The sequence below is a fragment of the Lepus europaeus genome, chromosome 13 (assembly GCF_033115175.1).
Source record: "Lepus europaeus isolate LE1 chromosome 13, mLepTim1.pri, whole genome shotgun sequence".
Taxonomy (NCBI): domain Eukaryota; kingdom Metazoa; phylum Chordata; class Mammalia; order Lagomorpha; family Leporidae; genus Lepus; species Lepus europaeus.
The window spans coordinates 65,233,522-65,261,084 of NC_084839.1; the positions used below are offsets into that span (position 1 = coordinate 65,233,522).

At 41.9% G+C, this 27,563-nt stretch overlaps 1 protein-coding gene across 2 annotated transcripts in view; it reads right to left on the reverse strand.

The window, feature by feature from the left end:
• Positions 1-350: 350 nt before the first annotated feature.
• Positions 351-27,563, reverse strand: part of NFU1 (NFU1 iron-sulfur cluster scaffold) — a 35,534-nt gene continuing 8,321 nt past the window's right edge. For both annotated transcript variants that reach the window (XM_062208701.1, XM_062208702.1), the window contains exons 3-8: positions 26,697-26,832; positions 24,221-24,287; positions 16,979-17,093; positions 13,394-13,454; positions 3,208-3,382; positions 351-511 (exon numbers count right to left, since the gene is read on the reverse strand). In XM_062208701.1, the coding sequence (XP_062064685.1) occupies positions 467-511; positions 3,208-3,382; positions 13,394-13,454; positions 16,979-17,093; positions 24,221-24,287; positions 26,697-26,832 (599 nt within the window). In that variant the 3' untranslated portion in view covers positions 351-466. The remainder of the gene's footprint in view (positions 512-3,207; positions 3,383-13,393; positions 13,455-16,978; positions 17,094-24,220; positions 24,288-26,696; positions 26,833-27,563) is intronic.

The following is a 27,563-nucleotide window of genomic DNA, read 5'->3' on the forward strand; positions in this document are numbered from 1 at the left end:
ACGACATTGGGAACTACTTCTCAGTTCCCACCCTTAAACCTAATTGCTTTTTTTTTTAAAATATGGTGAACACATCAGTAAAAAAGTCTCAGACATCTCACAAAAAGCTAAGCCATTTTAGAATATTTAAAAAGCATTCTCCCTATTTGCTTCTATATTTAATGAGAAAGTAAATTATATGGGGAAAATGTATTTTATAATGTTTCACACATTAGGCAAAGAAGGAATCATGAGAAATGAGGAGCAAAAATAAAAATATCCCTGGATAAAATCCACGTGTACAGAAGATGATTCAGGATGTTATAAATAACTCATATGAGGAAAAGCAAACATGCAGTAATTATATATCATTCTCTGAAGAAAGGACGCTTTATTAATCCTTAAGTTCCTGAACATATTAATAATAAAGGCTTATTATATATTATTAGCAAGTCCAACTTCTGTACCCAAAAAAAATCCAGGGTATTTAAGGTGAGTTTGCTTCTTTTTCATCTGATTCATCTTCCATAACCTAAAACCAAAAGATGAAGAGAACTTAAGAATTAGAAATTGCTGTATTTCTGATTTTCATGTTACTTGTTTAAAAACGCTACTCCAGAACAATGCATGGCAATCTAATAAAAATAAATGAACAGTCCAAAAACACAAAGCTTGAATCACAATCTTGGTATCTCAATAATGTAAAAGCAAACTAAATATTTGCAAATTTATTAAAACCTGGCTCTCTCTTCCTTCTCTTAAAAGATGCTTCCAGTAGCAGAGCCTCAGTTGAGAGAGAATGGAGCTGACTTTTTTTCAAAAGCATCTTATTTATGTAAACACATCTGAAAAGCTAAATGAAAGTATTATTATAAGAATATTTATTAGAAAAATGAATCCCTAAAAAGAGTAAAGAACAAAATACTATATAGTAACTAATTACTTTGGCTTTATTCAGATAAAAATAATTTTTTATCTTAAAAAGTGTTAAGACTTTCAGTTAAGAACAATATTAATGAATACTTGAAAAAAAAACAAAAAGATTAATATCTTTTCATGAGTTAATGTATTACTCAGATAATAAAGACCAACTCCTTTAGAGAGGAAAGAACTTTATAAACTCAAGAATGTTTTATTTCCTCACCACACCTTCTGCAATTAAATACCAATTCAAGTTCATAATCTGACAGCCAATTTCTTGCTCCACCCTGGCCAAGTGAAATGATCCTTTGTCAATCCACCAAAGTGTCACCTAATATAATTTTTTAAAAAGCTATAAGGAGATTGGGTCTACACTGTGGTGTAGGGGAATAAGCTTCCACCCGTGGCACTAGAATCCCACATGGGTGCCAATGAAAGTAACAGCTGCACCTCTTCTGATACAGCTCTCTGCTATGGACTGGGAAAGCGGTAGAAGATGGCCCAAGTCCTTGGGCCCCTGCACCCTTGTGGGAGACCCGGAAGAAGCTCCTGGCTCCTGGCTTCGGATTGGCATAGCTCCAGCCATTGCGATCAATTGGGGAGTGAACCAGCAGATAGAAGACCTTTCTCTCTCTGCTCCTCCTTCTCTCTCTGTGTAACTCTGACTTTCAAATAAATAAATCTTTAAAAAAAAACTACATGGCAGCAATGGACATTTAGCCTAGTGGTTAAGACCCGAGTTAGGACACTCATGTCTGACGCAGGATGCCGGGGCTCAAGTCCCAGCTCCTGATAACAGCTTCCTGCTAATGTAGACCTTGGGAGGTGGCTGGTAATAGCTCAAGTGGTTGAGTTCCTGTCACCCATGTGGGAGACCTGGATTGAACTCCTGGGTCCCAGCTTCAGCCCCCTGGCCATCTTGGGCAGCTGGGAGCAAACCAATGGATGGGAGCTCTCTCTATCTGTCTCTCTCTCAAATAAATAAAAACAAAAAACTGCATGATGTTTTAAGTCTTCTGTTTTAAAAAGATTTACTTATTTATTTATTTGAGAGGCAGAGTTACAGACAAGGAGAGAGAGGGAGAGGTGGGGGAGGTGGAATGAGGGAGGGAGACAGGGAGGGAGAGATATGTCATCCATCTGCTGGTTCACTCCCCAAATGGCTGCAACAGCCAGAGTTGGGCCAAGCTGAAGCCAGGAGCTTCCTCAGGGGCTCCCATGTGCGTCCAGGGGTCCAAACACGTGGGCCATCTTCCACTGCTGTCCCAGGCCACTAGCAGGGATCTGGATTGGAAGTGGAACAGCCGGGACTTGAACCGGTACCCATATGGGATGGCAGTGTCACAGATGGAGGCTTAACCTACTACACCACGGGGCTGGACTCAATCCTCTTTTCATAATTTTTTACGATCAAGCAGCCATATCCCCTGAGTCTGTTTCCTTATGCATTGTGGCACAATAGGTTTAAGCTGCTGCTCTGGACACCCACATACCCTATCAGAGTCCTTGGTTTGAGTCTTGGTTATGCCACTTCCAATCCAGCTCTCTGTTAATGTGCCTAGGAAGCAGCAGATGATAGCTCAAGTACTCGAGTACCTGCCACCTGCATGGAATTCCTCTCCTAGTGGCTGTTGCTGTCATTTGGGGAATGAACCTGTGGATGGAAAAATTTCTGTCTCTCGCTCTGTCACTCTCTGCCTTTCAAATAAATAATTTTTTTAAAATGTGAATGACTTACTTAATGAACTATTATTAGAAGATTAAATGAGGTAATATTTATAAAAAAGCTTGGCACATAGTAGGCTCTTTAACACTAAAAGGTACTTTTATTCTTTTAAAGATTTATTTATTTATTTGAGAGGTAGAGTTATAGACAGAAAAAGGCAAGACAGAGAGAAAGGTCTTCCAATCACTGGTTCACTCCCCAAATAGCCACACATAGCCGGAGTTGGGCCGATCCAAAGCCAGGATCCAGGAGCTTTTTTGGGTCCTCTACATGGGTGCAGAGGCCCAAGTATTTGGGCCATTTTCTACTGCTTTCCCAGGTCATAGTGGAGAGCTGGATTGGAAGAGGAGGAGCCAGAATATGAACTAGCACCCATATGGATGCCAGTGCTACAGGTGGAGGCTTAGACCACTACACCACAGCACCCGCCCCACAGAAGGCACTTCTAAGATAAGGAGGCTTCAGTATGATGAAAATTGCAACACAAAGATTTATTCCTTGAAGAAAAAGACAGGATATGAATTTCTTTTCAAATAATTACTTTAATATTAAATCCAAACTGTCATATAATATTGGCATACCTGTTCTACACCTTCTACTTCTGGAATATAAAACTGCAGCATGTTCTGAATTCCATTTTTCAGAGTAATGATAGAGCTGGGGCAGCTGGTACAAGAACCCTGGAGTTTGAGCTGTACAATGCCATCTTCAAAGCCTTTATAGATTACATCTCCTCCATCTTCCTGCACAGTCGGCCTGTGATCACAGAGTGTTTGCGATATATTTAAAAGTTTTCACTGACAAAACATAACACAGCTTGGCACTTAGATTTTACATCGACAAAATTCACAGTTAAAACCACTTTTATGATAGAGAACACTAACTATAGATACATTTTGTAATTTCAACTTTTTCTACTTTCAGAGAAAATGCCAAAATTCAATCATACAATTTATTACATTTTATCACACCTTATAATTTTTAAGCACGTAAGATTTCAAACTGCTTAACAATTATTATGACTACCTAAGATGTACTCAGTTTATTGAGAAAAAGAAAAGATAGATTCAGAAATGCTGGCTTCTTTTGTTTTCTGGCAAACTTTCCATTCAAATATGATACCAGTATAGATAAATACATAAATCAGGTTCACACCATTCTTTTAGTGGATTTTCACAAAGTGAACTTGTATTTGTATCTATTACTGAAACTAAGAAACAGAGCAAAAGGACCTAAAAGTCTCCCTTTGTGCTATCTTACAGTCATTGGTCCCTACCAAATGTAACCAATCTACTAATTTCTATTGCCTTTGATTAGCTCTGTTTTTATACTTTATTTGGAAATCACATATTATTTACTCTTCTGAATCTGTTTTTATTTCCACTTTGTGAAAAATCATCCACATTGATGAGTGTAGCAATAGTTCCTTCAATCTCACTGTTGCATAATATTCCATTAAATGAATATGCCCAGAATTTATGTATCTATCTGAACACCCATGAACATCTGAGTTAGCTTTTACAAATAGTTTAGCTATCAAGATTCTTATAAATGTCTTTTCATATACATAATTATTTCTACTGGAAGCAAACCTGAGAGTGAATTGCTGGGTAAAGAGTATGACTATGGGGGCTGGTACTATGATATCTTCCGCCTGCAGTGCTGGTATCCCCTGTGGGTACCGGTTCTAGTCCTGGCTGCTCCTCCTCTGATCCTGCTCTCTGCCATGGCCTGGGAAAGCAGCAGAAAATGGCACGAGTGCTTGGCCCCCTGCACCCAAATTGGAGACCCAGAAGAAGCTCCTGGCTCTTGGCTTCAGATCGGCCCAGCTCCGACCATTGCGGCCATTTAGGGAGTGAACCAGAGGACAGCAGACATTTCTGTCTCCCTCTCTCACTGTCTGTAACTCTACCTCTCAAATAAATAAAGAAAATCTTAGAAAAAAAAAAAGAGTATGAGTATGTTTAGAGTTAGCAGATTCTGCCTGGGGATTTTCCAAAGTTACATAAACTTGTGTTCCCACCAGTGGTGCATGAGAGCTGTTGTTGCTCCACTTCTTCACCAACAACTCGTACTGCCAATCTTAATCTTTTTAAGATTTATCTACTTATATGAAAGGCAGAGTTAGAGGAGGAGACACACAGACACACACAAAGAGAGAAAGAGACAGTGTCTCTCTCTCAACCATCTGCTGGTTGAGAGAGAGAGAGAAAGAGAAACAGCGCTTCCATCTGCTGGTTGAGAGAGAGAGACAAAGAGAAAGAGACAGTGCTTCCATCTGCTGATTCACTCCCCAAATGGCCACAATAGTCAAGGCTGGGCCAGGCCAAAACCAGGAGCCCAGAGCTACTTTCAGCCTCTCACATGGGTGCAGGGGCCCAAGGTCTTGGGCCATCTTCTGCTGCTTTCCCAAGTGCATTAGCAGAGAGCTGATTCAGAAGTGAAGCCGCCAAGTCTTGAACCACACCCACATGGTTTGCCAGCATCGCAGGTGGAGGCTTAACCTGTTACACCACAATGCCGGCCCTTAATCTTACTGGCTTTAATCATTCTAGAGAAATTTCAGTGATCCTACATTGTGCTTAAAATTTGAATATTTACAACTAATGAGATTGAGCACATTTTTATATAAATATACATAAGTCTATTTATATACTTATAAATATACATAAGTCTATTTATATACTTATAAATACACATAAGTATATTTATATACTATATATTTATATAAATATAAATAAGTATATGTATATTTATATATAAATATATATATACACACACATATACTTAGTGGCTATTTAGCTAATTTTTTTTTTTTTGACAGGAAGAGTTAAGACAGTGAGAAAGAGAGACAGAGAGAAAGGTCTTCCTTTGCCATTGGTTCACCCCCCAAATGGCTGCTACAGTCGGTGCGCTGCACAGATCTGAAGCCAGGAGCCAGGTGCTTCCTCCTGGTCTCCCATGAGGGTGCAGGGCCCAAGGACCTGAGCCATCTTCCACTGCACTCCCGGGCCACAGGAGAGAGCTGGACTGGAAGAGGGGCAACCGGGACAGAATCCGGCTGCCCCACCGGGACTAGAACCCGGGGTACCGGTGCCGCAGGTGGAGGATTAGCCTAGTGAGCCACAGCACCGGCTAGTTACTGATTTTTTGTGAAGTGCCTGTTCTAGTGATTATCTGACTGGTTTTTCCCCTAACAATTCACAGTTTTTTACATGGTCATGCACTGTAAATATCTCCTACTTTGTGCTTTGCATTTTCATGATAAATGCCATCTTTTGCTAAAAAAATAAAGCTTTAATTTTACTATAGTCTGATTTATGTCTTTCCCTTTAAAAAAAAAATTGGGGGCTGGAGCTGTGGTGTAGTAGATTAAGCCATTCCACACAGACACTGGTTTGAGTCACAGTTGCTTCACTTCTGATCCAGCTCCCTGCAAATGGCCTGGGAAAAGCAGCAGAAGATGGCCCAAGTGCTTGAGCCCCAGCACCCACAGATGCCTGCTTCCTGGCTTCGGTCTGGCCTAGCCCTGGCTGTTGTAGCCATTTGGGGAATGAACCAGGAGACAGAAGACTTTCTGATTCTGCCTCTCACTCTCTGTAACTCTGCCTTTCAAATAAATAAACAAATCTTTAAAAAAATATATTTATTTGGGGGGGGCAACATTGTGGCATAGCACACAAAGCCACTGCCTACAACACCAGCATTCACTATGGTTACCAGGTCATGTCTTGGTCACTCTACTTCCAATCCAGCTCCATGCTATTGGTCTAAGAAGAGCAGTGGAAGATGTTCCAAGTGTTTAGGTCCATGTCACCCACGTGGGAGATCCGGTTTGAAGCTTCTGGCTCTTGGCTTCAGGCTGGCCTAGTGTCAGCCATTGCAGCTATCTGGGGAGTGAATCACCAGCTGGAAAATCTCTCTGTCTCTCCTTCTCTGCCTCTAACTCTGACTCTCAAATAAATAAATACATAAATTTTTTTTTCTTTTTTTTATTTTTGACAGGCAGAATGGACAGTGAGAGAGAGAGAGAGAGAGACAAGGAGAAAGGTCTTCCTTTTTGCCGTTGGTTCACCCTCTAATGGCTGCCACGGTAGGCACGCTGCGGCCGGCGCACCACGCTGATCCGATGGCAGGAGCCAGGTGCTTCTCCTGGTCTCCCATGGGGTGCAGGGCCCAAGCACTTGGGCCATCCTCCACTGCACTCCCTGACCACAGCAGAGAGCTGGCCTGGAAGAGGGGCAACCGGGACAGGATCGGTGCCCTGACCAGGACTAGAACCTGGTGTGCCAGCGCCGCAAGGCGGAGGATTAGCCTATTGAGCCGCGGCGCCGGCCTCATAAATAATTTTTTTAAAATGTATTTGATGAGGCCAGTGTGGTGGCACAGTGGACTAAGCCACCAGCGTCCCTTATGAGTGCTGGCTGAAGAACCAACTGCTCTGCTTCCCATCCAGCTCCCTGATAATGTGCCGAGGAAAGCAGCAGCAGATGGGCCAAGTGCTTGGCCCCTGCCACTCACGTGGGAAACCTGGATGGAGTTCCAGACTCTAGGCTTCAACCTATCCAAGCTCCAGCTTTTGTGGCCATTTGGAGTGTGAATCAGCAGATGGAAGGTTTCTGTCTCTCCCTCTCTGTCTGGAATACTGCCATTCAAGTAAATAAAAGCTTTAAAACTTTTTTGAGAGGTAGAGAGAGAGTACTCCTATCTGCTTGTTCATTACCCAAATGCCTTCAAAGAGCCAGGGATAGACTAGGGCTAAAGTTGGGAGTCAAGAACTCAATCCAGGTCTCTCACATGGGTGGCAGGGATCCAACTACTTGAGCCATCACCTGATGCCTTCCAGGGTATACAATGATAGGAAGTTTTAACTGAGAGCTGGAGCCAGGAATCAAACTCAGGCACTCTGATATGGGATGTGGGCATCCTGACGGTGTATTAATCACTAGGTCAAACACCTACCTATTCTGTATGTCTTTTCCTTGATTTTTGTTTATCTGTTTGCTTGTGTCCTGTTTAAAAAAAAAAATAAATACTTGCCTCTAATGCAAGACATGCAGACTTTCTCTTATTTTAAAATACCTTGATGAGTTCTTTGTTGACCTGTAGGTCTAAGTTTCTTTATTTGAAAGTCAGAGTGCCACACAGGGAGGAGAAAAAGGAAGGGGGGGGGGGGGGAGAGAGATCTTCCATCCATTGGTTCACTCCCCAAATGCTTGTAAATGCAGAAGCTAGGAGCCCAGAACTCTATCTAGGTCTCCCATGTGAGTAGCAGGGGCTCAAGCACTTGAGCCATCATCTGCTGCCTCCGAGGGTGTGAATTAGCAAAAAGCTGGATCAGAAGTGAAGGTGCTAGAACTAGAAATGGCACTCCAGTACTGGATCTGGGTGTCCCAAGGGGCAGCTTAACCTAGTGCACAACACCTGCCTCTCACAGTTCTTTGTGAAAAGCATTGTTTAGGTCCCAAATATATGTGGATTTTATATTATTTCACCTGATCTTTTAGCCAAAAGGCTGAGAAGCAATAGTTATTATTATTTTTTTAAAATATTTGTTTATTAATTTGAAAGTCAGAGTTACACAGAGGGAGAAGAAGAGGCAGAGAGAGAGAGAGGTCTTCCATCCACTGGTTCACTCCCCAATTGGCCACAACGGCCAGAGCTGTACCGATCTGAAGCCAGGAGCCAGGAGCCAAGAGCTTCCTCCAGGTCTCCCACGTGGATGCAGGGGTCCAAGGACTCAGGCCATCTTCTACTGCCTTCCCAGGACAGCAGAAAGCTGGATCCGAAGTGGAACAGCTGGGTCTTGAAATGATACCCATATGGGATACCAGCATTGGAGGCGGCAGCCCAAACCGCTACATCACAGCACTGGTCCTGCAATGATTATTGTTTAATAACTGATGTCTAGCTTAATTTCACTGTAGTCAGAGAATAATATTTTCAATAACTTCATCCTTGAAATTTGTTGCGGGTTACTTTATAATCCAGCATTTAGTCTATTTTGTACATTTTCTACATATACTTGAAAAGAATACTCTGTTCTTGTTGAGTGCAACATTCTATATATGTCAATTTAGTCAAGTCTGTGATTCAGGCATTTAAAACTCTCATATCCTCACTGATTATTTTTAGGGCTTGGTCTATTTGTTACCGAGAGAAGTATGTCAGACTCCCACCATGACTATGGATAATCTATGTCTCAGTTTAGTCTTGTCTGATATTCTTCATTAATTTTGAGGTTCTATTACCAGTTGTATACAAATTTTACACTAGTATATATTCCTACTAAAAATTATCTTTTGGTGGCAGGCATTGTGGCACACCTGGCTTAAATGCCATTTGGAAGTTTACATCCCATATCAGATAGGATGGAGTCCTGCCTCTGCTGCTGATCCAGCTTCCTGCTAATGCACCTTGGAGGCTGCAGAGGATGGTTCCAGTACTTGGATTCCTGTCACTCATATGGCAGATCCAGATGCAATTCCTGACTCCAGGCTTCAGCCTGGCCCAGTCGTAGCTGTTGAGGGCATTTGGGATGAACCAGAGGATGGAAGATCTCTCTTTCTCTGTCTGACACTCTGTGTCACTCTGCCTTTCAAATAAATAACATTTTAATAAAAAATAAATTAAATTTTTATTATGAAAGATCCCTCTTCATCTGTAATGTCTTTAACTATAAGGTACATTTTGTCTGCTATCTGTATAGAAACATCAGCTTTCTCTTTTTTATTCTTTAAATGCTACAGATTTTTTATTTTAACTTTTCTGTATTCTTATATTTAAGCTATATATCCTTTTTATAAGAAAGAGAATTAACTTTTAAAAAATTTATCTTATTTATTTGAAAGACAGAGTTAGAGAGACAGAGGGAGAGACAACGATCTTTCACCTGCTGGTTCACTCCCAAAATGGCCACAACAGCCAACACTGGGCTGGAAACTTCATCCTAGTTACTCAAGTTGGTGCAAGGGCCCAAGCACTTGGGCCATCTTCTGCTACTTTACAAGGCACATTAGCAAAGAGCTAGATAGGAAGAAGAGCAGCCAGGCCTAGAACCAGTGCTCATCATTGCTTAACCTGCTGGTCCACAATGCTAGCTCCCAAGCTGTGTATCTTATAAGCAGCATGTAGCTGTGCTTTTTTAAATTTTTCTTTTTTTTTAATTTGGAAGGCAGAGTTAGAGGGAGAGGGAGAGGGAGAGAGATAGTCCATCCACTGGTTCACTCCCCAAATGGCTGAAACAGCCAAGGCTGAGCCAGGCCAAAGCTAGGAACGAGGAATGTCATCTGGGTTGCTCAAGTGAGTGCAGGGACCCAAGCACTTGAGCCATCATCTGCTGCTTTTCCAGGCATATTAGCAGGGAGCTGGATCTGAAGTGGGACAGCTGGGACTCAAACCAGCACCCATATGGGATGCTTGTATTACAAGCAGTGACTTAACTCATTATACCGCAATGCCAGCCCCATTTTTTTTTTTTACATCAATTGAAAATGGTTTTTTTTTTTTTTTTTTTTTTTTTTGGACAGGCACAGGCAGAGTTAGACAGTGAGAGAGAGAGAGAGAGACAGAAAAAGGTCTTCCTTTGCCATTGGTTCACCCTCCAATGGCCGCTGCGGCCAGTGAGCCGCAGCCGGCACATCGCGCTGATCCAAAGCCAGAAGCCAGGTGCTTTTCCTGGTCTCCCATGCGGGTGCAGGGCCCAAGGACTTCAAGGACTTGGGCCATCCTCCACTGCACTCCCGGGCCACAGCAGAGAGCTGGCCTGGAAGAGGGGCAACCGGGACAGAATCTGGCGCCCCGACTGGGACTAGAACCCAGGCTGCTGGCGCCACAGGCGGAGGATTAGCCTAGTGAGCCGTGGCGCCGGCTTAACAATGTTTTAAAAATGTATTTATTTATTTTTATTTGAAAGGTAGAGAGAGAAAGAGAGAGAGAGAGCAGGAGATAGAGATTCTATCTGATGGTTCACTCCCCAAATGCCCTCTGCAGATGGGCAGGCTAGGCTGAAGCCAGGAGCCTAGAACTCAATCCAGATTTCCTCCATGGGTGACAAGGATCCAGCACTTGAGCCATCACCTGCTGCCTCTCGATGTGCATAAGCAGGAAGCTAGAATTGGAAATGGATCTGGGACTTGAACCCAGGCATTCTGATACGGGATACAAGGGTTTCAAGCCATGTCTTAATGTCTGTGCCAAATGTCTGCCCCTAGTCTGACAATCTTATCTTCTGTTAACCAATCTATGTACATTTAAACATAACTACTAATATATCTGAGTTTGTGTTACCATCTCATTATTTGTTTCTTATTTGCATTCTTTTGGATTGACCAAGTTTTTGTTTTTATTATTACTATTCTATTTCTCCCTCTATACAGTTGTTTGCTACACAATGTTTTATTCTTCATTGTTTATCCTATCAGACGTCCACTTTATCTCTTAGATTTTACTGTAAATCAGTACTTTGCCACTTACCAAATATGCCAGGCCTTAGGACATCTCCTTGTATACCTACCAACTTTTTGTAGTTTTGTCAAGCTTTTAACTCTAGATATGTCTAAAACTTTACAGGATGCTGTAAGATCTTGTCATTTACTTTGTCTCTCATGCCCTTTTCCTGTGTGTTCCATGCACTTTCCTCTCTGTGTTTCAATCTGCATAATCTGTATTCCAGTATGGTAATCTACTGGTCCAATCTGATGGTAAATTAATGAGTTAAGCTCAGTTATTATATTTTTTAGCTTCAGAATTTTTCTCTTTTTTAATAGATTTCAGTCTTCCAATGAAATTCTTCATCTGACCTACATAAGGCTATCTGTGGATCTGTTTTATTTTCTCTTGCTATAGATTCTAGGTGTGCCTACTAATTTTTGACTGACTGATGAACTCAGTGACTTGGAATTATATTACATCAGAAAGGACTCATCTTATTTTCTGGCAATAATGAAGCTGACTCAATACAGGGAACCTAATCTCTGGTCTTCCCTCATTTTGAAGGTATAATTCTCCAGAAAGCCCAAACATGGACCTGGATGTTTTTTGAAGCCCAAACTTCTTGACAGATTTTAAACTCCAATTTTTGTTCCTCACCCCACACCATAAAACTATAAAGCTCTGCTCTGCTTTCTAACTGCTTTTAGGTTTCTTAGCCTCTTTCTCTACACAGCTAAGAATAAGCAAATGCCTTGTTAAGAGAACTTCTCAATGTTAGGCTTATTTTTCTATTAGTTATTTTTAGTTGACAAAAATTATGTATGTTTATCACATAAAACATTATTTTTTTAAAGATTTATTTATTTATTTCAAAGGCAGATTACATTGAAGCAGAGGCAGAGAGAGATAGAGAGAAAGTCTTCCATCTGCTGGCTCACTCCCCAGATAGCTACAAAAGCCGGAGCTGGATCTGAAACCAGGAGCCAGAAGCTTTTAACGGGTCTCCCATGCAGGTGCAGGGGTCCAAGGACTTGGGCCACCTTTTACTGCTTTCCCAGGACACAGCAGAGAGCTGGATCAGAAATGGAACAGCCGGGACTCGAACTGGAGCCCATATGGGATGATGGCACTGTAAGTGGTGGCTTTACCCATTACGCCACAATGCCGGCACCTCCTAGTGATTTTTAAGAATGCAGTATGGGTCGGCGCCATGGCTCACTAGGCTAATCCTCCGCCTTGTGGCGCCGGCACACCGGGTTCTAGTCCCGGTCGGGGCGCCAATCCTGTCCCGGTTGCCCCTCTTCCAGGCCAGCTCTCTGCTGTGGCCAGGGAGTGCAGTGGAGGATGGCCCAAGTGCTTGGGCCCTGCACCCCATGGGAGACCAGGAGAAGCACCTGGCTCCTGTCATCGGAACAGCGCGGTGCGCCGGCCGCAGCGTGCCTACCGCGGCGGCCATTGGAGGGTGAACCAACGGCAAAAAGGAAGACCTTTCTCCTTGTCTCTCTCTCTCTCTCACTGTCCACTCTGCCTGTAAAAAAAAAAAATAAATAAATAAATAAAAAAAAAACAAAGAAGGTGATATAGATTATTAACTACATACCCATACTTTTCTTAACTTCCCCACTCTCTGAGATTGTGGCCCTTCAAATCAAGATCTCACTGGTAACTCAGAATTTTTTGTCTTCCTTTCTAAACAAACTTTCAGGAAGCTTGATGGTTTCTCTGATTCTCAGAAGATGCCCTCTGCCCAGCTTCTCCTACCATAGTTCTATACCAAAAATAAGCAAACTTGTTCCAAGGGAAGCCTCAGTGAGCTGCTTCTCACCAGAAGTCTGGCACCTCGAAACATGGTTGTTTGGGAGCTATTTAATGCTTTCAAACCAAAGTTCACAATGGTATTTTATCTAGGTTTTCCAAGAATTCTCAGAAGGACAAACGGTCTGCTACAGGCTTAAATAGAAGCCTGCTGTTCTCCACTCATTTAAATTCATTCTTTATGAACAACAGCCTGAAAACAGGGATTCCTTCTTTCTTAATAACCCTCTCCAACACTGTTTATTTTTTTTTCTAAGAAACTTGATATTGTAATAATAGCAAATTGAAGTGGTGACTGTGCAAGGTAAATTTCTTCCTGGGGCTAAACAAATAGTGTGCTTTAAAATTTTGAGTGAATGTAGAGAAAGTAAAGGTTTTAAATTCAATTCTTAGTTACTTATTGTGGTTTACATTAACCTGTACTTATTTTGGAACTCTAATCACAGGCAACTAAAACTATATGATTACAATGAAAATTGCCTCTGTAGCCTATGAATTCAGATAGAAAGGGAGACATACCGTATTCTAGTATCTAACAATTCCTTAATCATTGCCACAACTTCATCATCTTCTTCAGATCCTAGAAAGATTACAAATAAAAAAAATCAAGAGTATAAATTTTATATCCATGTAAATACAAGTACTTATAGAGCATGGGGCAGGTGTTGTTAAGTGGGTTAATCTCCCCTTGGGATGCTGGCATCCCATATCTGAGTGCAAATTCGAGTTCTGGCTCCTCAGCTTCCAATCCAACTTCCTATTAATGCATCCTGGAAGGCAGCAGATGATGGCTCAAGTACTTGGGTCCCCACCACCCACATGGGAGACCAGAATAGAAGTTCTGGCTCCTGGCTTTGGCCTGGCTCAGCCCTGGCTGTTGCAGGTATTTGGGGAGTGAACCAGCAGATGAATGACTCTCTCTCTGTCACTCTACCTTTCATGTAAAATTAAACACTTTTTTAAAAAGATTTATTTATTTTACTTGAAAGGCGGAGTTACAGAGAGGGAGAGGCAGAGAGATATCTTCCATCAACTGGTTCACTCCCCAAATGGTTGAGACAGCTGGAGCTCAGTCAGTCCGAAGTCAGGAGCTAGTAGCTTCTTCTGGGTCTCCTATGCAGGTACAGGGGCCCAGGGAGTTGGGCCATCTTCCACTGCTTTCCCAGGCCATCAGCAGGATGCTGGATCAGAAGTGAAGCAGCCTGAACTGAATCGGCACCTATATGGGATGCTAGCACTATAAGCAGTGGCTTAAACCTGCTATGCCACAGTGCCAACCCCAAATTAAATTTTTTAAGAAAGGCTGATTGGCCAGTGCTGTGGCTCAATAGGCTAATCCTCTGCCTGCAGCGCCAGCACCCCAGGTTCTAGTCCCAGTCAGGGCGCCGGATTCTGTCCCAGTTGATCCTCTTCTAGTCCAGCTCTCTGCTGTGGTCCGGGAGTGCAGTGGAGGATGGCCCAAGTGCTTGGGCCCTGCACCCGCATGGGAGACCAGGAGAAGCACCTGGCTCCTGCCTTCGGATCAGCGTGGTGCACCGGCCGCAGTGCACCGGCTGCAGTGGCCATTGCAGGGTAAAGCAACGGAAAAGTAAGACCTTTCTCTCTGTCTCTCTCTCTCACTGTCCACTCTGCCTGTCAAAATAAATAAATAAAATAAAATAAAGGCTGATTATACATGAAACTTAAATAAAATTTTAAAAGGATAATTTTATTTTAATATCTCATTTAAAAAAAACAGCACAAAACATGTAACTTGGTGTGGTGATATAACTGATTTTGGAAAAATGGAAAAATAATCATTCATCTGATTCCCTGGAGACAATTTAAGAAATACTGATCCACATACTATTTAGTGATTAAAATACTGTACTAAAATACATTGACCTATTAATCACGGTAGGGCTTAAAATTTTTGGTCAATAAACATGTAACTTTTCATCATTCTCAAGGATTGAAGAGTAGCAGAAAGAGATTAGATGAATTTTGATGAAAACTTTGAGACAAAAAGGCACGCCTATTCTAAGTTAAGTTACATCTTTAGTTTCTCAACTTAGTAGTTTCCCAAAAGAAAACTATACTATATATAGATGTAAGCCATCTGGAAATTTCTGAAATGTTCTAGAAATCTGAACAAAAGTGGGGCTGTCTTCTTTTAAAAATGTTAAAAGTATTTATTTATTTGAAAGGCAGAGAGATAGAGGGGTACAGATAGATGGATCAACCAGCCAAATTCTTTTCATGTCTTTTACTCTCCATATGCCCACAACAGCTGGGGCTGGGCCAAGCCAAAGCCAGTAGCTGGGAACTCAATTTAGGTCTCCTTCATTGGGTGGTAAGGACCCAACTCCTTGAGTTCTTGCCTGCTGCCTCTGAGGGTATGCATTAGCAGGAAGTTGGAATGGGGACAGGAGCAGGGACTTGAACCTAGGCACTCCAGTATGGGATGCAGCTTAATTACTGAGCCACATACCTTCTGCCAAGAATTGGTTTTTCATTTTGTTTAATTTTTGTTTTTGCTTTACTTTGTAGGGTTATATACTGATATTCACCAATGACTTTCTATCAGTTTTTGGAAATTTATTTACTTTTGGGAAAAGTAGAATTACACAGAATTCAAATTATACTGCAGCAAACACTAGATTTCTGGCAACCAATAAATAACAACTATTACCAGTAACTTTGAGTCTTTTTTAATAAAAGAAATAAAATATAATGCTAAAATTCTCTTAGATCAGCAAACCTAAGTTCCATTCCCCACCATCCCTGCTGTAGGCAAACACCATCATGAAGTTTAGTGTATATCTTTCTACAACATTTCCATGTGCAAATTTACACACATGAAATCACACTAGAGACACTGTTCAACACCTTACTTACTGAGCTCCATGTGGTGTCACTTTTCCAAGAGTTTTACACTAAGTAACTTATTAAAAATAAGGTACAGTGTCTGGCGCTGTGGCACAACAGGTAAAGCCGCTGCCTGCGGCACTAGCATCCCATGTGGGAGCTGATTCAAGTCCCGGCTGCTCCACTTCAGATCCAGCTCTCTGCGATGGCCTGGGAAAGCATGTAGCCTGCAGCACCAGCACCACACATGAGTCCCGGCTGCTCCGCTTCTGATCCAGCTCTCTGCTGATACAATTGGGAAAGCAAAAGAAGATGGCTCAAGTACCTTGGTTCCCGCACCCATGTGGGATACCCAGAAACTCCTGGCTCCTGGCTTCAGCCTGGTCCAGACTTGGCCACTGCAGCCATTTGGGTAGTGAATCAGCAGATGGAAGACCTCTCTTTCTCTCTCTGTCTCTGCCTCTCCCTCTCTGTTAACTCTTTCAAATAAATAAGTAAATCTTAAACAAACAAACAAACAAAAAATCAATACTATATATTCTTTGCAGAAACTTATATGTGTAATAAAAGTATAAAAACAAAGTTTACATACATCTGTGGAAACAAAGGGCAAAAGAATGGGAGTATAGGGATATCAGCTATATCTTTAATATTTTATTTAAAAATGAATCTAAAAACCTACAGCAAAACATCAATATTTGTTAAATATGCACAGAGAGAAAAATCCATAAGCATTATATTATTTTCTGCATATTTAGAAATTTTTTAATAATAGAAAATTTTAGCTCTATATAATCAACCCAATTTATATACACATTTTCAAAAATGATAGATAAAATAGTATATGTGAAGTTTTGGCCCTCCTGGAACTGGTTCCAGAGCTAAATATACTGAATAATGAAAATTTACTTTCCTGGGGCAGGTATTGTAGTGTAGCAGGTTAAATCTCTAGACACTTGGGATGCCTGTATCCTGTACTGGAGTGTCTGGGATGGAGTCCCACCGCTACTTTTGATCTGGCTTCTTGTTATGCACCAGGGAGACAGCAGACAACGGCCCAAGCACTTAGGGCCCTGCCACCCACAAGAGAGACACAGCTGGAGTTCCTGGCTCCTGGCTCCTGGCTTTGGCATGGCCCAACCCTGGCTATTGCAGGCATTTGCATTTCTACGAATTCTTGAATCAAGACAAAGGAGAAGAAAGTAGAAAAGTCTAAAATAAAAGGCCAAATACTAATTATTAAATATAATATGTTACCTGCTTCTCCTGAAGATGTTTCCTCAGTTACTAGGGGCAAGCCAGATGCAAAGAAGTCCATGATAGTTGCATAGATATCTGGTTTCAGTAAATTCCAGTCTAATTCTTCATTATCCTATAAACATTTGAAAAAAGAAGTTACATTTCCAGCCAACAGCAATGACAAATATAGAACCTCATCTCGCATCTCCCCAGAATCTTTCCCTATACGTATTCTGTAGTGTGCAACAGCACTCATTTCTGGAGGGTCTCACAGGGTCTCAGCTTAAATGACTTTAAGAAGACACAATCTTAGAAGATCCTCCATTCATTCAGTCACTCACCTAACTTTTATTAAGTGTGGTGAATGTACCATGCCCTGTACAGAAGCTAGTAAGATTTTTTCTTTTCATGATGTGAGAATTTAAATATTAAATAGATTAGTATCTTTAAAGAGAATGATAATGCTTAATCAAACATACAGAACATTCCAGAACTATTCAAAACATTCAAGTCAGATATATTAAAAATTATTGAAGAAATTCAATGATGTTACCATAGAAATAGTTACTCCGCATAGTTACTTTGTGGATGGTCAACAAGATTGGTATCCTTAAGAAAGACTCAGGGGTAGGCACTTGGCCTAGCATTCTACATCTAACCACACAGCTCTGGCTCCTGACTCTAGCTTCCTGCTAACGTGGACCTGGGGAAGCAGCAGCAATTATTCAAAATAGTTGCACCAATATGGAAAACCTGGATTGAATTTCTGGCTCCTGGCATTAGAAAGGTTTCAGTCCCTGCCCAGGGGTATTTGGTGAGTGACCAATAGATGGGAGTGCTCCTTCTCTCTCTTAAATTAAGCAAACAATCTAAAATATATATATATATATATATATATATATATATATATATATATTCCATAACCTTCTCAACTGTATAACTGGTCAACTAGTTGTTTCCAGAAATAAAAAGATAAGATTATTAAATATCTAAATATTACCAACACCTAGAAAAAAGCAATGTTTTATTTTGGTTTTTATTTATTTGAAATGCAGAGTTACAGAAACTGGAGGAGAGACAGAGATCTTCCAGCTGCTGGCTCACTCCCCAAATGGCAGCAACAGCCAGGTTGGGCCAGGCCAAACCCAGGAACCAAGAGCTTCTTCCCCCAGGTCTCCCACATTGGAGCAGGGGGCCAAGCAGCTGGGTCATCCTCCACCGCTTTCTCAGCTGTACCAGAGGGCAACTGGTTCAGAAGTGGTGGCCTGGTCTCAAACCAGTGTCCATAAGGGAGGCCAGCATCACAGGCAGAGACTTAACCACTACACCACAATGCCAGCCCCTTTAATTTTAGTTTTTTTAAAGAAAGCTCTTCAGGAAGAAAAGACTATTAAATACAGTCTATTTAGACTCTCATGATGCTTTTAACTACAGTTTACATTTAAATACTATTAAAAATTGAGTCAACATGGATAAAAGATAATCTTAAATTTCTTATTAATATAAAAAGAATAGATTTTATGCTTTCCATAGATACAGTTCCAAGAGAACACCACACTTCCCTTACTCCTCTGCTCCTCCTCGGCTCCTCCAAATCTCCCTCTTTCCTCCCCTCTCATCATCAGTTTTTGCAAAGCCATACTTTTAATCCACTCTATATTCACAGGCTTAATTTGCCACTAATCTAGTATTCAACAAGTAAAAGCAGGAAGACCACAGCTCCACAGGAGTATAAACAAGGGCTGAAAACAACAATTATATCCTAAATGACCATTTAATTCTATACCTTTTTTTGTACTTCTATATTAACTGTCACATACCAGAGAAAACATACTACATTTGTGTTTTTCAGACTGGCTTAATTCATTAAGCATAATAGTTTCCAGTTGTATCCATTTTGTTGTAAGACTTCTTTTTTATGGCTGTGTAGTATTCCATAGTGTATATATACCACATTCTCTTTATTCAGTCATCAGTTGATGGACATCTGGATTGATTTCATATCTTAACTATTGTGAATTGAGCTGCAATAAACATGGAGATACAAATAATCCTCTCATATGCTGATTTCATTTCATCTGAGTAAATTCCCAGGCGTGGGATGGTTGGGTCAAATGGTAGATCTATTTCAGATTTCTGAGGAATCTCCATACTGTCTTCCATAATGGTTGTACTAGTTTACATTCCCACCAACAGTGGATTAGGGTACCAATAAGAGGTACTACTTTTGTCATGGGATTAAAACCCAGTTTAGAGGGGCTGGCACTGTGGTGCAGCAGCGTAGGCAGCCACCTGCAAAGCCAGCATCCCATAGTGGAGTTCTAGCGCCAGCTGCTCTGTTTCCAACCCAGCTTCTTGCTAATATGGCTGGGAAGGCAGCAGATGATGGCCCAAGAACCTGGCCACTGCCATCCATATGGATGACAAGGATGGAGTTCCTGGCTCCCGGCTTTGTTCTGGCCCAGACCTGGCTGTTGTAGCCATTTAGCAAGAGAACTAGACAGAAGATCTCTATCTCTCTCTGTCTCTCTCTCTCTGTCTCTTTCTGTCACCTGGCCTTTCAAATAAATAAATCTTAAAAAAAAAATTCATAGACACATGAAATAACATGTAAGACAAACGGATATGGGGTCGGCACTGTGGTGTAGTAGGCTAAGAACCTGCCTGAAGTGCCAGCATCTCATATGTGCACCAGTTCATGTCCCAACTGCCCCTCTTCTGAACCAGCTCTCTGGTATGGCCTGGGAAAATAGTGGCAAATGGCCCAAGTGCTTGGGCTCCTGCACCCAAATGGGAGACCCGGAAGAATCTCCAGGATCCTGGCTTCAGATTGGCCCAGCTCTGGCCACTGTGGTCATTTGGGGAGTGAACCAGCGAATGGAAGACCTTTCTGTCTCTCCCTCTCTCTATCTGTAACTCTACCTCCCAAATAAAGAAATAAAATCTTTTTAAAAATATATAAATAGGCACTGCTATGGATATAAGATATTGTAAAATTAGTAAGATAGGGGCCAGTGCTGTGGTGTAGTGGGTAAAGACACTACCTGCAGTGCCAGCATCCCATATGGGCGCCAGTTGGAGTCCCAGCTACTCCACTTCCAATCCAGCTCCCTGCTAATGCACCTGGGAAAGCAGTGGAAGATGGTACCAGTCCAGGGGGCCCTGCACACACATGCTAGACCCAGAAGCTCCCGGCTCCTAGCTTTGGATCAGTCCAACTCTGACAACACAGCCATTTGGGGAGTAAACCAGCAGATGGAAGACTTCTCTCTCTCTCTCTGTCTCTTCCTCTCTTTCTCTCTGTAACTCTGCCTTTGAAATAAACAAGTCTTAAAAAAATTAGCAAGATAACAAATTCTAAGTAATATCACAACAAACTATTTGGAAGATGGGTAGACAGTCACCTCACATCTTTGGTAAATAGTTGGTTCTTACTAAGTATGGAAAGATTGGTAATAGAAAAAAATAGGCCGGCGCCGTGGCTCAACAGGCTAATCCTCCACCTTGCGGCGCCGGCACACCGGGTTCTAGTCCCGGTCGGGGTGCCAGATTCTGTCCCGGTTGCCCCTCTTCCAGGCCAGCTCTCTGCTATGGCCCGGGAGTGCAGTGGAGGATGGCCCAAGTCCTTGGGCCCTGCACCCCATGGGAGACCAGGAGAAGCACCTGGCTCCTGCCATCAGATCAGCGTGGTGCGCCGGCCGCAGCGCGCCAGCCGCGGTGGCCAATGGAGGGTGAACCAACGGCAAAGGAAGACCTTTCTCTCTGTCTCTCTCTCACTGTCCACTCCATCTGTCAAAAAAAAAAAAATAATAAAAAAGAAAAAATATTCTGAGTTGTCTGAATGAGAAAAAAGCCAGCAATATAAGCTGTAAACACATATACATTTAAAGAAAAATAACAAAAGTACATGCAGAAGTCTATCAATTATAAAACATAAAGTGAAAAGGCAATTGTGGAAGAAATCAAGTAAATGTGAATGTGACAGTCCATGACAAGAAAGAAAATAAATCAAATCCACCATTCTAGCTACCAAATTTCAATGTGTGTACTAACGCAGAATACTATCTATTGATTATGTCATTTCAGTTAGAAAACAAAGGGAAGCTAGTGCAATTTTAAAAAAGAAAAATTAAATAACAGAGGGGAAGGGAAATAAAAGATGACTTAAATCAAGAAAAAAAAACCACGCAAGATTTAATAAATATTTTCACCTCAAAATTTTATATGATATATACTGTAAGCAAAATAATTTAATAAAATGTTCAAAAATAAAATTAAATGGGCAGATGTTCGGCACAGCAGTTAAGACACAAATTGCCAATGCCACATCCCATATGCCACCCACATGGGAGACCTGCATTGAGTTCTTGGCTTCTGGCTTCACCCTATCCAACCCAACACTTGTAGGCATTTGGAGAGTAAACCAGTGGATGGAAGATCTTTCTCAATCTCTGTCTGCCTACCTTTCAAATAAGTGAATTTTTTTTTTTTTTTGACAGGCAGAGTGGACAGTGAGAGAGAGACAGAGAGAAAGGTCTTCCTTTGCCGTTGGTTCACCCTCCAATGGCCGCCGCGGTAGGCGCGCTGCGGCCGGCGCACCACGCTGATCCGATGGCAGGAGCCAGGCGCTTATTCTGATCTCCCATGGGGTGCAGGGCCCAAGGACTTGGGCCATCCTCCACTGCACTCCCTGGCTACAGCAGAGAGCTGGCCTGGAAGAGGGGCAACCGGGACAGGATCGGTGCCCCGACCGGGACTAGAACCCGGTGTGCCGGTGCCACAAGGCGGAGGATTAGCCTAGTGAGCCGCGGCGCCGGCCAATAAGTGAAATTTTTTAAAAAAGCAGTTCAGTGATAAGTGTAATAAAGAAATAAAACAAGGTAACGAGCGCCTAGAGAGAGTATCACTGTAATTAAGGTAGTCAAGAAAGGGCCTTCTGAGAATTTAGAACAATTAACACATTAAACAACAGGTAAGAACATTTTATAATGAGGATATTTGCTAAAATATCCACTGTCATTAGGACTGTCATCAAGGAGAACGCTCAACTGGATCTAACACATTGCTAACCCAGCATATCTACTTTCAAGACACACCAAGACCTCCCAATAGGGGCCAGCACTGTGGCGCAGTAGGTAAAGCTGCCAGTGATGCTAGCATTTGACACGGGCACCAGTTGATGTCCTGGCTGCTCCACTTTCGATCCAGCTGCCTGCTAATGGCCTGGGTAAAGCAGCAGAAGATGGCCCAGTTGCTTGGGCCCCTGCCACCTATGTGGGAGACGCACATGAAGTTCCTGGCTCCTGGCTTTGGCCTGGCCCAGCCCTGGCTGTTGCAGCTATCTGGGGAGTGAACCCGTACATGAAAGATCTCTTTCCCTCTAACTCTGACTTTCAAATCAACCAATCAATCTTAACAAAACAAAACAAAAAAACACCTCAGAGTAGCCCTTTCAAACTGCTGAAGGGGAATTTAGTGAATACTTTGATTTTGAAACACTATCAGGCAAGTGATTAATTTCAGTAGACATACATTAATTAACAGATTTAAAAGGCCCCATAGTTCACATTTAAACAGTGTATTTTCCAATTATCTAGTAGACTTAAAACCAAAACAGCCTTTTCTAGTAGATGATGCTTCAATTATTGAAATGGGTAGTATATATTTAATTTGATTCTTGACATTTAGAGTTTAACCAAGTGCTGTAGAATTACACAGTCCGATCCTGTCCCGGTTGCCCCTCTTCCAGGCCAGCTCTCTGCTGTGGCCAGGGAGTGCAGTGGAGGATGGCCCAAGTCCTTGGGCCCTGCACCCCATGGGAGACCAGGATAAGAACCTGGCTCCTGCCATCGGATCAGCGTGGTGCGCCAGCCGCAGCGCGCCTACCGCGGCGGCCATTGGAGGGTGAACCAACGGCAAAAGGAAGACCTTTCTCTCTGTCTCTCTCTCACTGTCCACTCTGTCTGTCAAAAATTAAAAAAAAAAAAAAAAAAGAATTACACAGTCCACTGTTCTTTATCTGTGAAGCACTGAAGTATCACTGCTGGATGGTGGAGATTACATATGTATAATTTCTTTCATATCTCTCTCAACCAAATGTATATGTATCTCCTTTCAAAATGGGTACTTACATTATGGCATCTGACAAATAGTCATATGTATGTAACTGTTTATACAAAATACATGTGAACAATTTGTTCATTTATATTTATTTGATTTCCTTTTTACTCTATCAATGCAAAGTAGGTTCCAGTAAAAATAATACTTGGAAGTTTAAATTCTAGTTCTGCTAACATTGAGTCTTGCTATAAGCTAGCTAATCTTAGATACTCTCAAAGTCTCTCAAAGTCAAGTTTTTGTTTTGTTTGAAAAACGAGGGGGGCTGGCACTGTTTCACAGTAGCTTAAGCCTCTGCCCGTGGCGCCAGCATCCCGTGTGGGGACCTGTTTGGTTCCCAGCTGCTCCACGTCCAATCCAGCTCCCTGCTAATGGCCTAAGAAAGCAGTGGAAGATGGTCCAACTGCTTGGGCCGCATTTCCTGCTTGGGAGACCCAGAAGAAGCTCCTAGCTCCTGGCTTCAGATTGACCCAACTCCAGCCATTGCCGCCATTTGGGGAGTGAACTAGTAAATAGGAGATCTCTCTGTCTCTCCCTCTCTCTGTAACTGTACCTCTCAAGTAAGTGAACAAATCTTTAAAAAAAAGAAAAAGAAAGAAAAATGAGGACCTATAGCTAATTTCAATTTGAAAATTCTATTGAATAATTAACTTGAGAAAAACAGAAAGGAAATTTTAACAGTATATGTAAAATAATTTTTAAAAATAGTTCTTCCCTCATCTGTTTTTTTTTTTTTTAAGATTTATTTTATTTATTTGAAAGACAGAGTTACACAGAGAAGCAGAGACAGAGAGAGAGGTCTTCCATCCGCTGGTTCACTCCCCAGAAGGCTGCAACAGCCAGAACTGTGCCTATCCGAAGCCTGGAGCTTCTTCCAGGTCTCCCACGTGTGTGCAGGGGCCTAAGGACTTGCGGCATCTTCTACTGCTATCCCAGGCCATAGCAGAGAGCTGGATCGGAAAAGGAGTAGCTGGGACTAGAACCGGCACCCATATTGGATGCCGGTGCTTCAGGCCAGGGCTTTAACCTGCTGTATCACAGCACTGGCCCCCTAAAATACACTAGGAATAAATATTCTGGAGGGGGAACTGGACTCAGAAAAAACTATTTCAAGTCTTTTTTTTAATATAATCATATGTATACCTTCGTGACAGTGATGAAATCTGGTCCAAAGAAGACGCTTTTTACTCCTTCAATCCGAAATAGCTGCCTGTGAATTAAAAAAAGATAGTAAAATATTCCATTATGGGAAAGTTTAACGTATTCAAAAGTAGAGAGAAAAGTGTATGAATCTCTATGTATCCATCACCAGCTTCAACAATTATCAGCTCAAGATCAACGGAGCTTCATCTTCTTTTCCTAGGATCTAGCAATCCCACCCCTAGGTAAGTTACTCAGAAGCAAAATCAGATGCTCCACAAAGACTTGTACATGAATCTTTACAGCAGCTTTATAACTACCAAAAATATCTGGAAATATCCATCAACAGGTGAACAAAAAAAAGACTGTGGTATATCCACGTAACTCTACATGACATCAGAGGAATGAACTACTGACACGCACCAAAAACAGGATGAGTCTCAAGTTCTCCTGAAGTAAAATACGCTGCCCATTTATTCATTTAATTATTTACTTAACAAATATTTAGATATCTTTTGAGCTGTCAGCCATTGTACTAAGCACTAGGGATACAATGATGAGCAGGACAGACCAGTCCCGTCTCAGGAAAGCTGACATGCCAGCTCAGTGCAACAACTTTCTCAACTAACAAGACAGTTTCGTTTAACTGAAGATAGTAAATGTTGTGAATCCAAGAAATAGGCTTTCTTTCTTTCTTTTTTTTTTTCCCGACAAACAGAGAGAGAGACAGAGAGAAAGGTCTTCCTTTTCCATTAGTTCACCCCCCAATGGCCGCTGTGGCCGGCGCGCTGCAGCCGGCGCACTGCACTGATCTGAAGCCAGGAGCCAGGTGCTTCTCCTGGTCTCCCATGGGGTGCAGGGCCCAAGCACTTGGGCCATCCTCCACTGCACTCCCTGGCCACAGCAGAGAGCTGGCCTGGAAGAGGAGCAACCGGGACAGAATCTGGAGCCCTGACCAGGACTAGAATCCGGGATGCCAGCACTGCAGGTGGAGGATTAGCCTGTTGAGCCACAGCACAGGCCAGAAATAGGCTACTTTCAAAAGGTGATCTGAGAAAGGCTTTTGCCAACTCAGCATCTGACAGAAATATTCTCCAAAAAATCTATAATTGAATTAATTATGGCTTTTTAACCTTTATATTTCTTTTAAAGATTTATTTATTTACTTGAAAGTCAGAGTTACACAGAGAGAGGAGAAAGGAAAGGCAGAGAGTGAGAGAGTGAGAGAGAGATCTTCTTTCCACTGGTTCACTCGCCAACTGGCTGCAACAGCCAGAACTGTGTGATCCGAAGCCAGGAGTCAAAAGCTTCTTCTGGGTCTCCCACACGGGTGCAGGGGCCCAAGGACTTGGGCCATTTTCCACAGTTTTTCCCAGAGCTGGATCGGAAGAGGGGCAGCCCGGTCTCGAACCAGTGCCCATATGGGCATGTCAGCACTGCAGGGGGCGGCTTTACCTGCTACACCACAGCACTGGCCCCATAACCTTTATATTTTCTTTTACAATTTTTTTTTTTTAATTTGACAGGTAGAGTTATAGACAGTGAGAGAGAGAGAGAGAGAGAAAGGTCTTCCTTTGGTTCAACCCCAAATGGCCACCACAGCCGGCACTGTGCCGATCCGAAGCCTGGAGCCAGGTGCTTCCTCCTGGTCTCCCATGCTGGTGCAGGGGCCCAAGCACTTAGGCCATCCTCCACTGCCCTCCCGGGCCACAGCAGAGAGCTGGCCTGGAAGAGGAGCAACCGGGACTAGAACCCAGTGCCCATATGGGATGCCGGTGCTGCAGGCAGAGGATTAACCAAGAGAGCCATGGCGCCGGCCCCTAGCTGTAAATTAAAAAGAAGTTCATTCTAACAATTTTATAAGTTGTTTTTATCAATTCTGACATATATTTAAACAAGTCTTTAATGAATCAAAGAACTGTCCCCCACTGACTCATTTTAAAAAAATCATGCTAGGGCCAGCATTGTGAAACAGAGGGTTAAGTGGCTGCCTACAACACCAGCATCTCATATGGACACCAGGTGGAGTGCCAGCTGCTCCGCTTCCAATCCAGCTCTCTGCTATGCACCTGGGAAAGCAGTGGAAGATGGCCCCACTTGGGAGACCTGGAGGAAGCTCCTGGATCCTGGCTCGGCATGGCCCAGCTCCAGTTGCAGCCATTTGGGGAGTGAATCAACAAATGGAAGATACTCTCTCTGTAACCCTGACTTTTGAAATAAATCTTTAAAAACAGTGTTTTAAATTTTAGAATAACTTGTCAATTTAATGGATTTTTTTTCCTCAAGTAAAAATACAGATTTTTATTTATTTATGCTGTAGGACTCTCAAATATATCACTTTTCTTTACCTTGTACCTAAAAATAAAGTCAATTATTCTCTACACTACAAAAATAAAGTACACATAAAGATGCAATAGCTTAACAAGGCTGTTACCCTCAAAGTCAGTTATTTGGTTAACAAGATGAAAACAGTATATACCTAGCCAGAGGGGAGCGAAATGCTGAAGCTGGAGTGGGAAAATCCATGGTCCTTGTCTCAAGAACTGGTTTTCCTGGTATAAACTTCAAACTGTTGGGATTTGGGGTATCTTGTGTTTGAATAAACATGTGTCTCACTAAAAAGAAGAAGAAGAAAGAATGTTATTCCAGAATAAAATTGTAGTTAATAAGTTTATGGTCTATGAATTTTCATTTTCTTTTTTTTTTTTTTAGAAAGCTTTTATTTAATGAATACAAATTTCATAGGTACAGCTGTAGGAATATAGTGGTTCTTCCCTCAGTACTTGCCCTTCTACCCCCACTCCCAGTCCCTCTCCCATCCCATTCTTCATTAAGATTTGTCTTTAATTAACTTTATATACAGAAGACCAACTCTATTCTAGATAAAGATTTCCACAAAGAAGTGCTCATTTTCAAAGAAAGAAGAAGGAAGAAAAATTGGGAAAAAGATAAGAAGTCTTTAATGCCCAACTGACATATATAAGAATTTATAAAAACAAGAAAGAAACATACCAAAATATTTAGGATAACTACATGGATTGTATATTAGCACTCTGATTATTTAAGTAACTGTTACCCACAGATTCCATTTATCCCCTGCAGGTACACAACAAGGCACATCACCATTCAGGAGTCTTCTGTCTTATTCATATCCTTCTTGGGATTGTGGTGCCAATGGGTATTGTAACCATAATCATAGGTCATTATCACTACATTCTTAATATAGTAAAAGGTAATATTCTCTACTTTCCAAAATGCCACCAATATTTTAAAGACAATAAAGTTAGCCACTTATAATAACAAATATTTATTATTGGCTTATTACATGCTAGCTACTTACAATAAC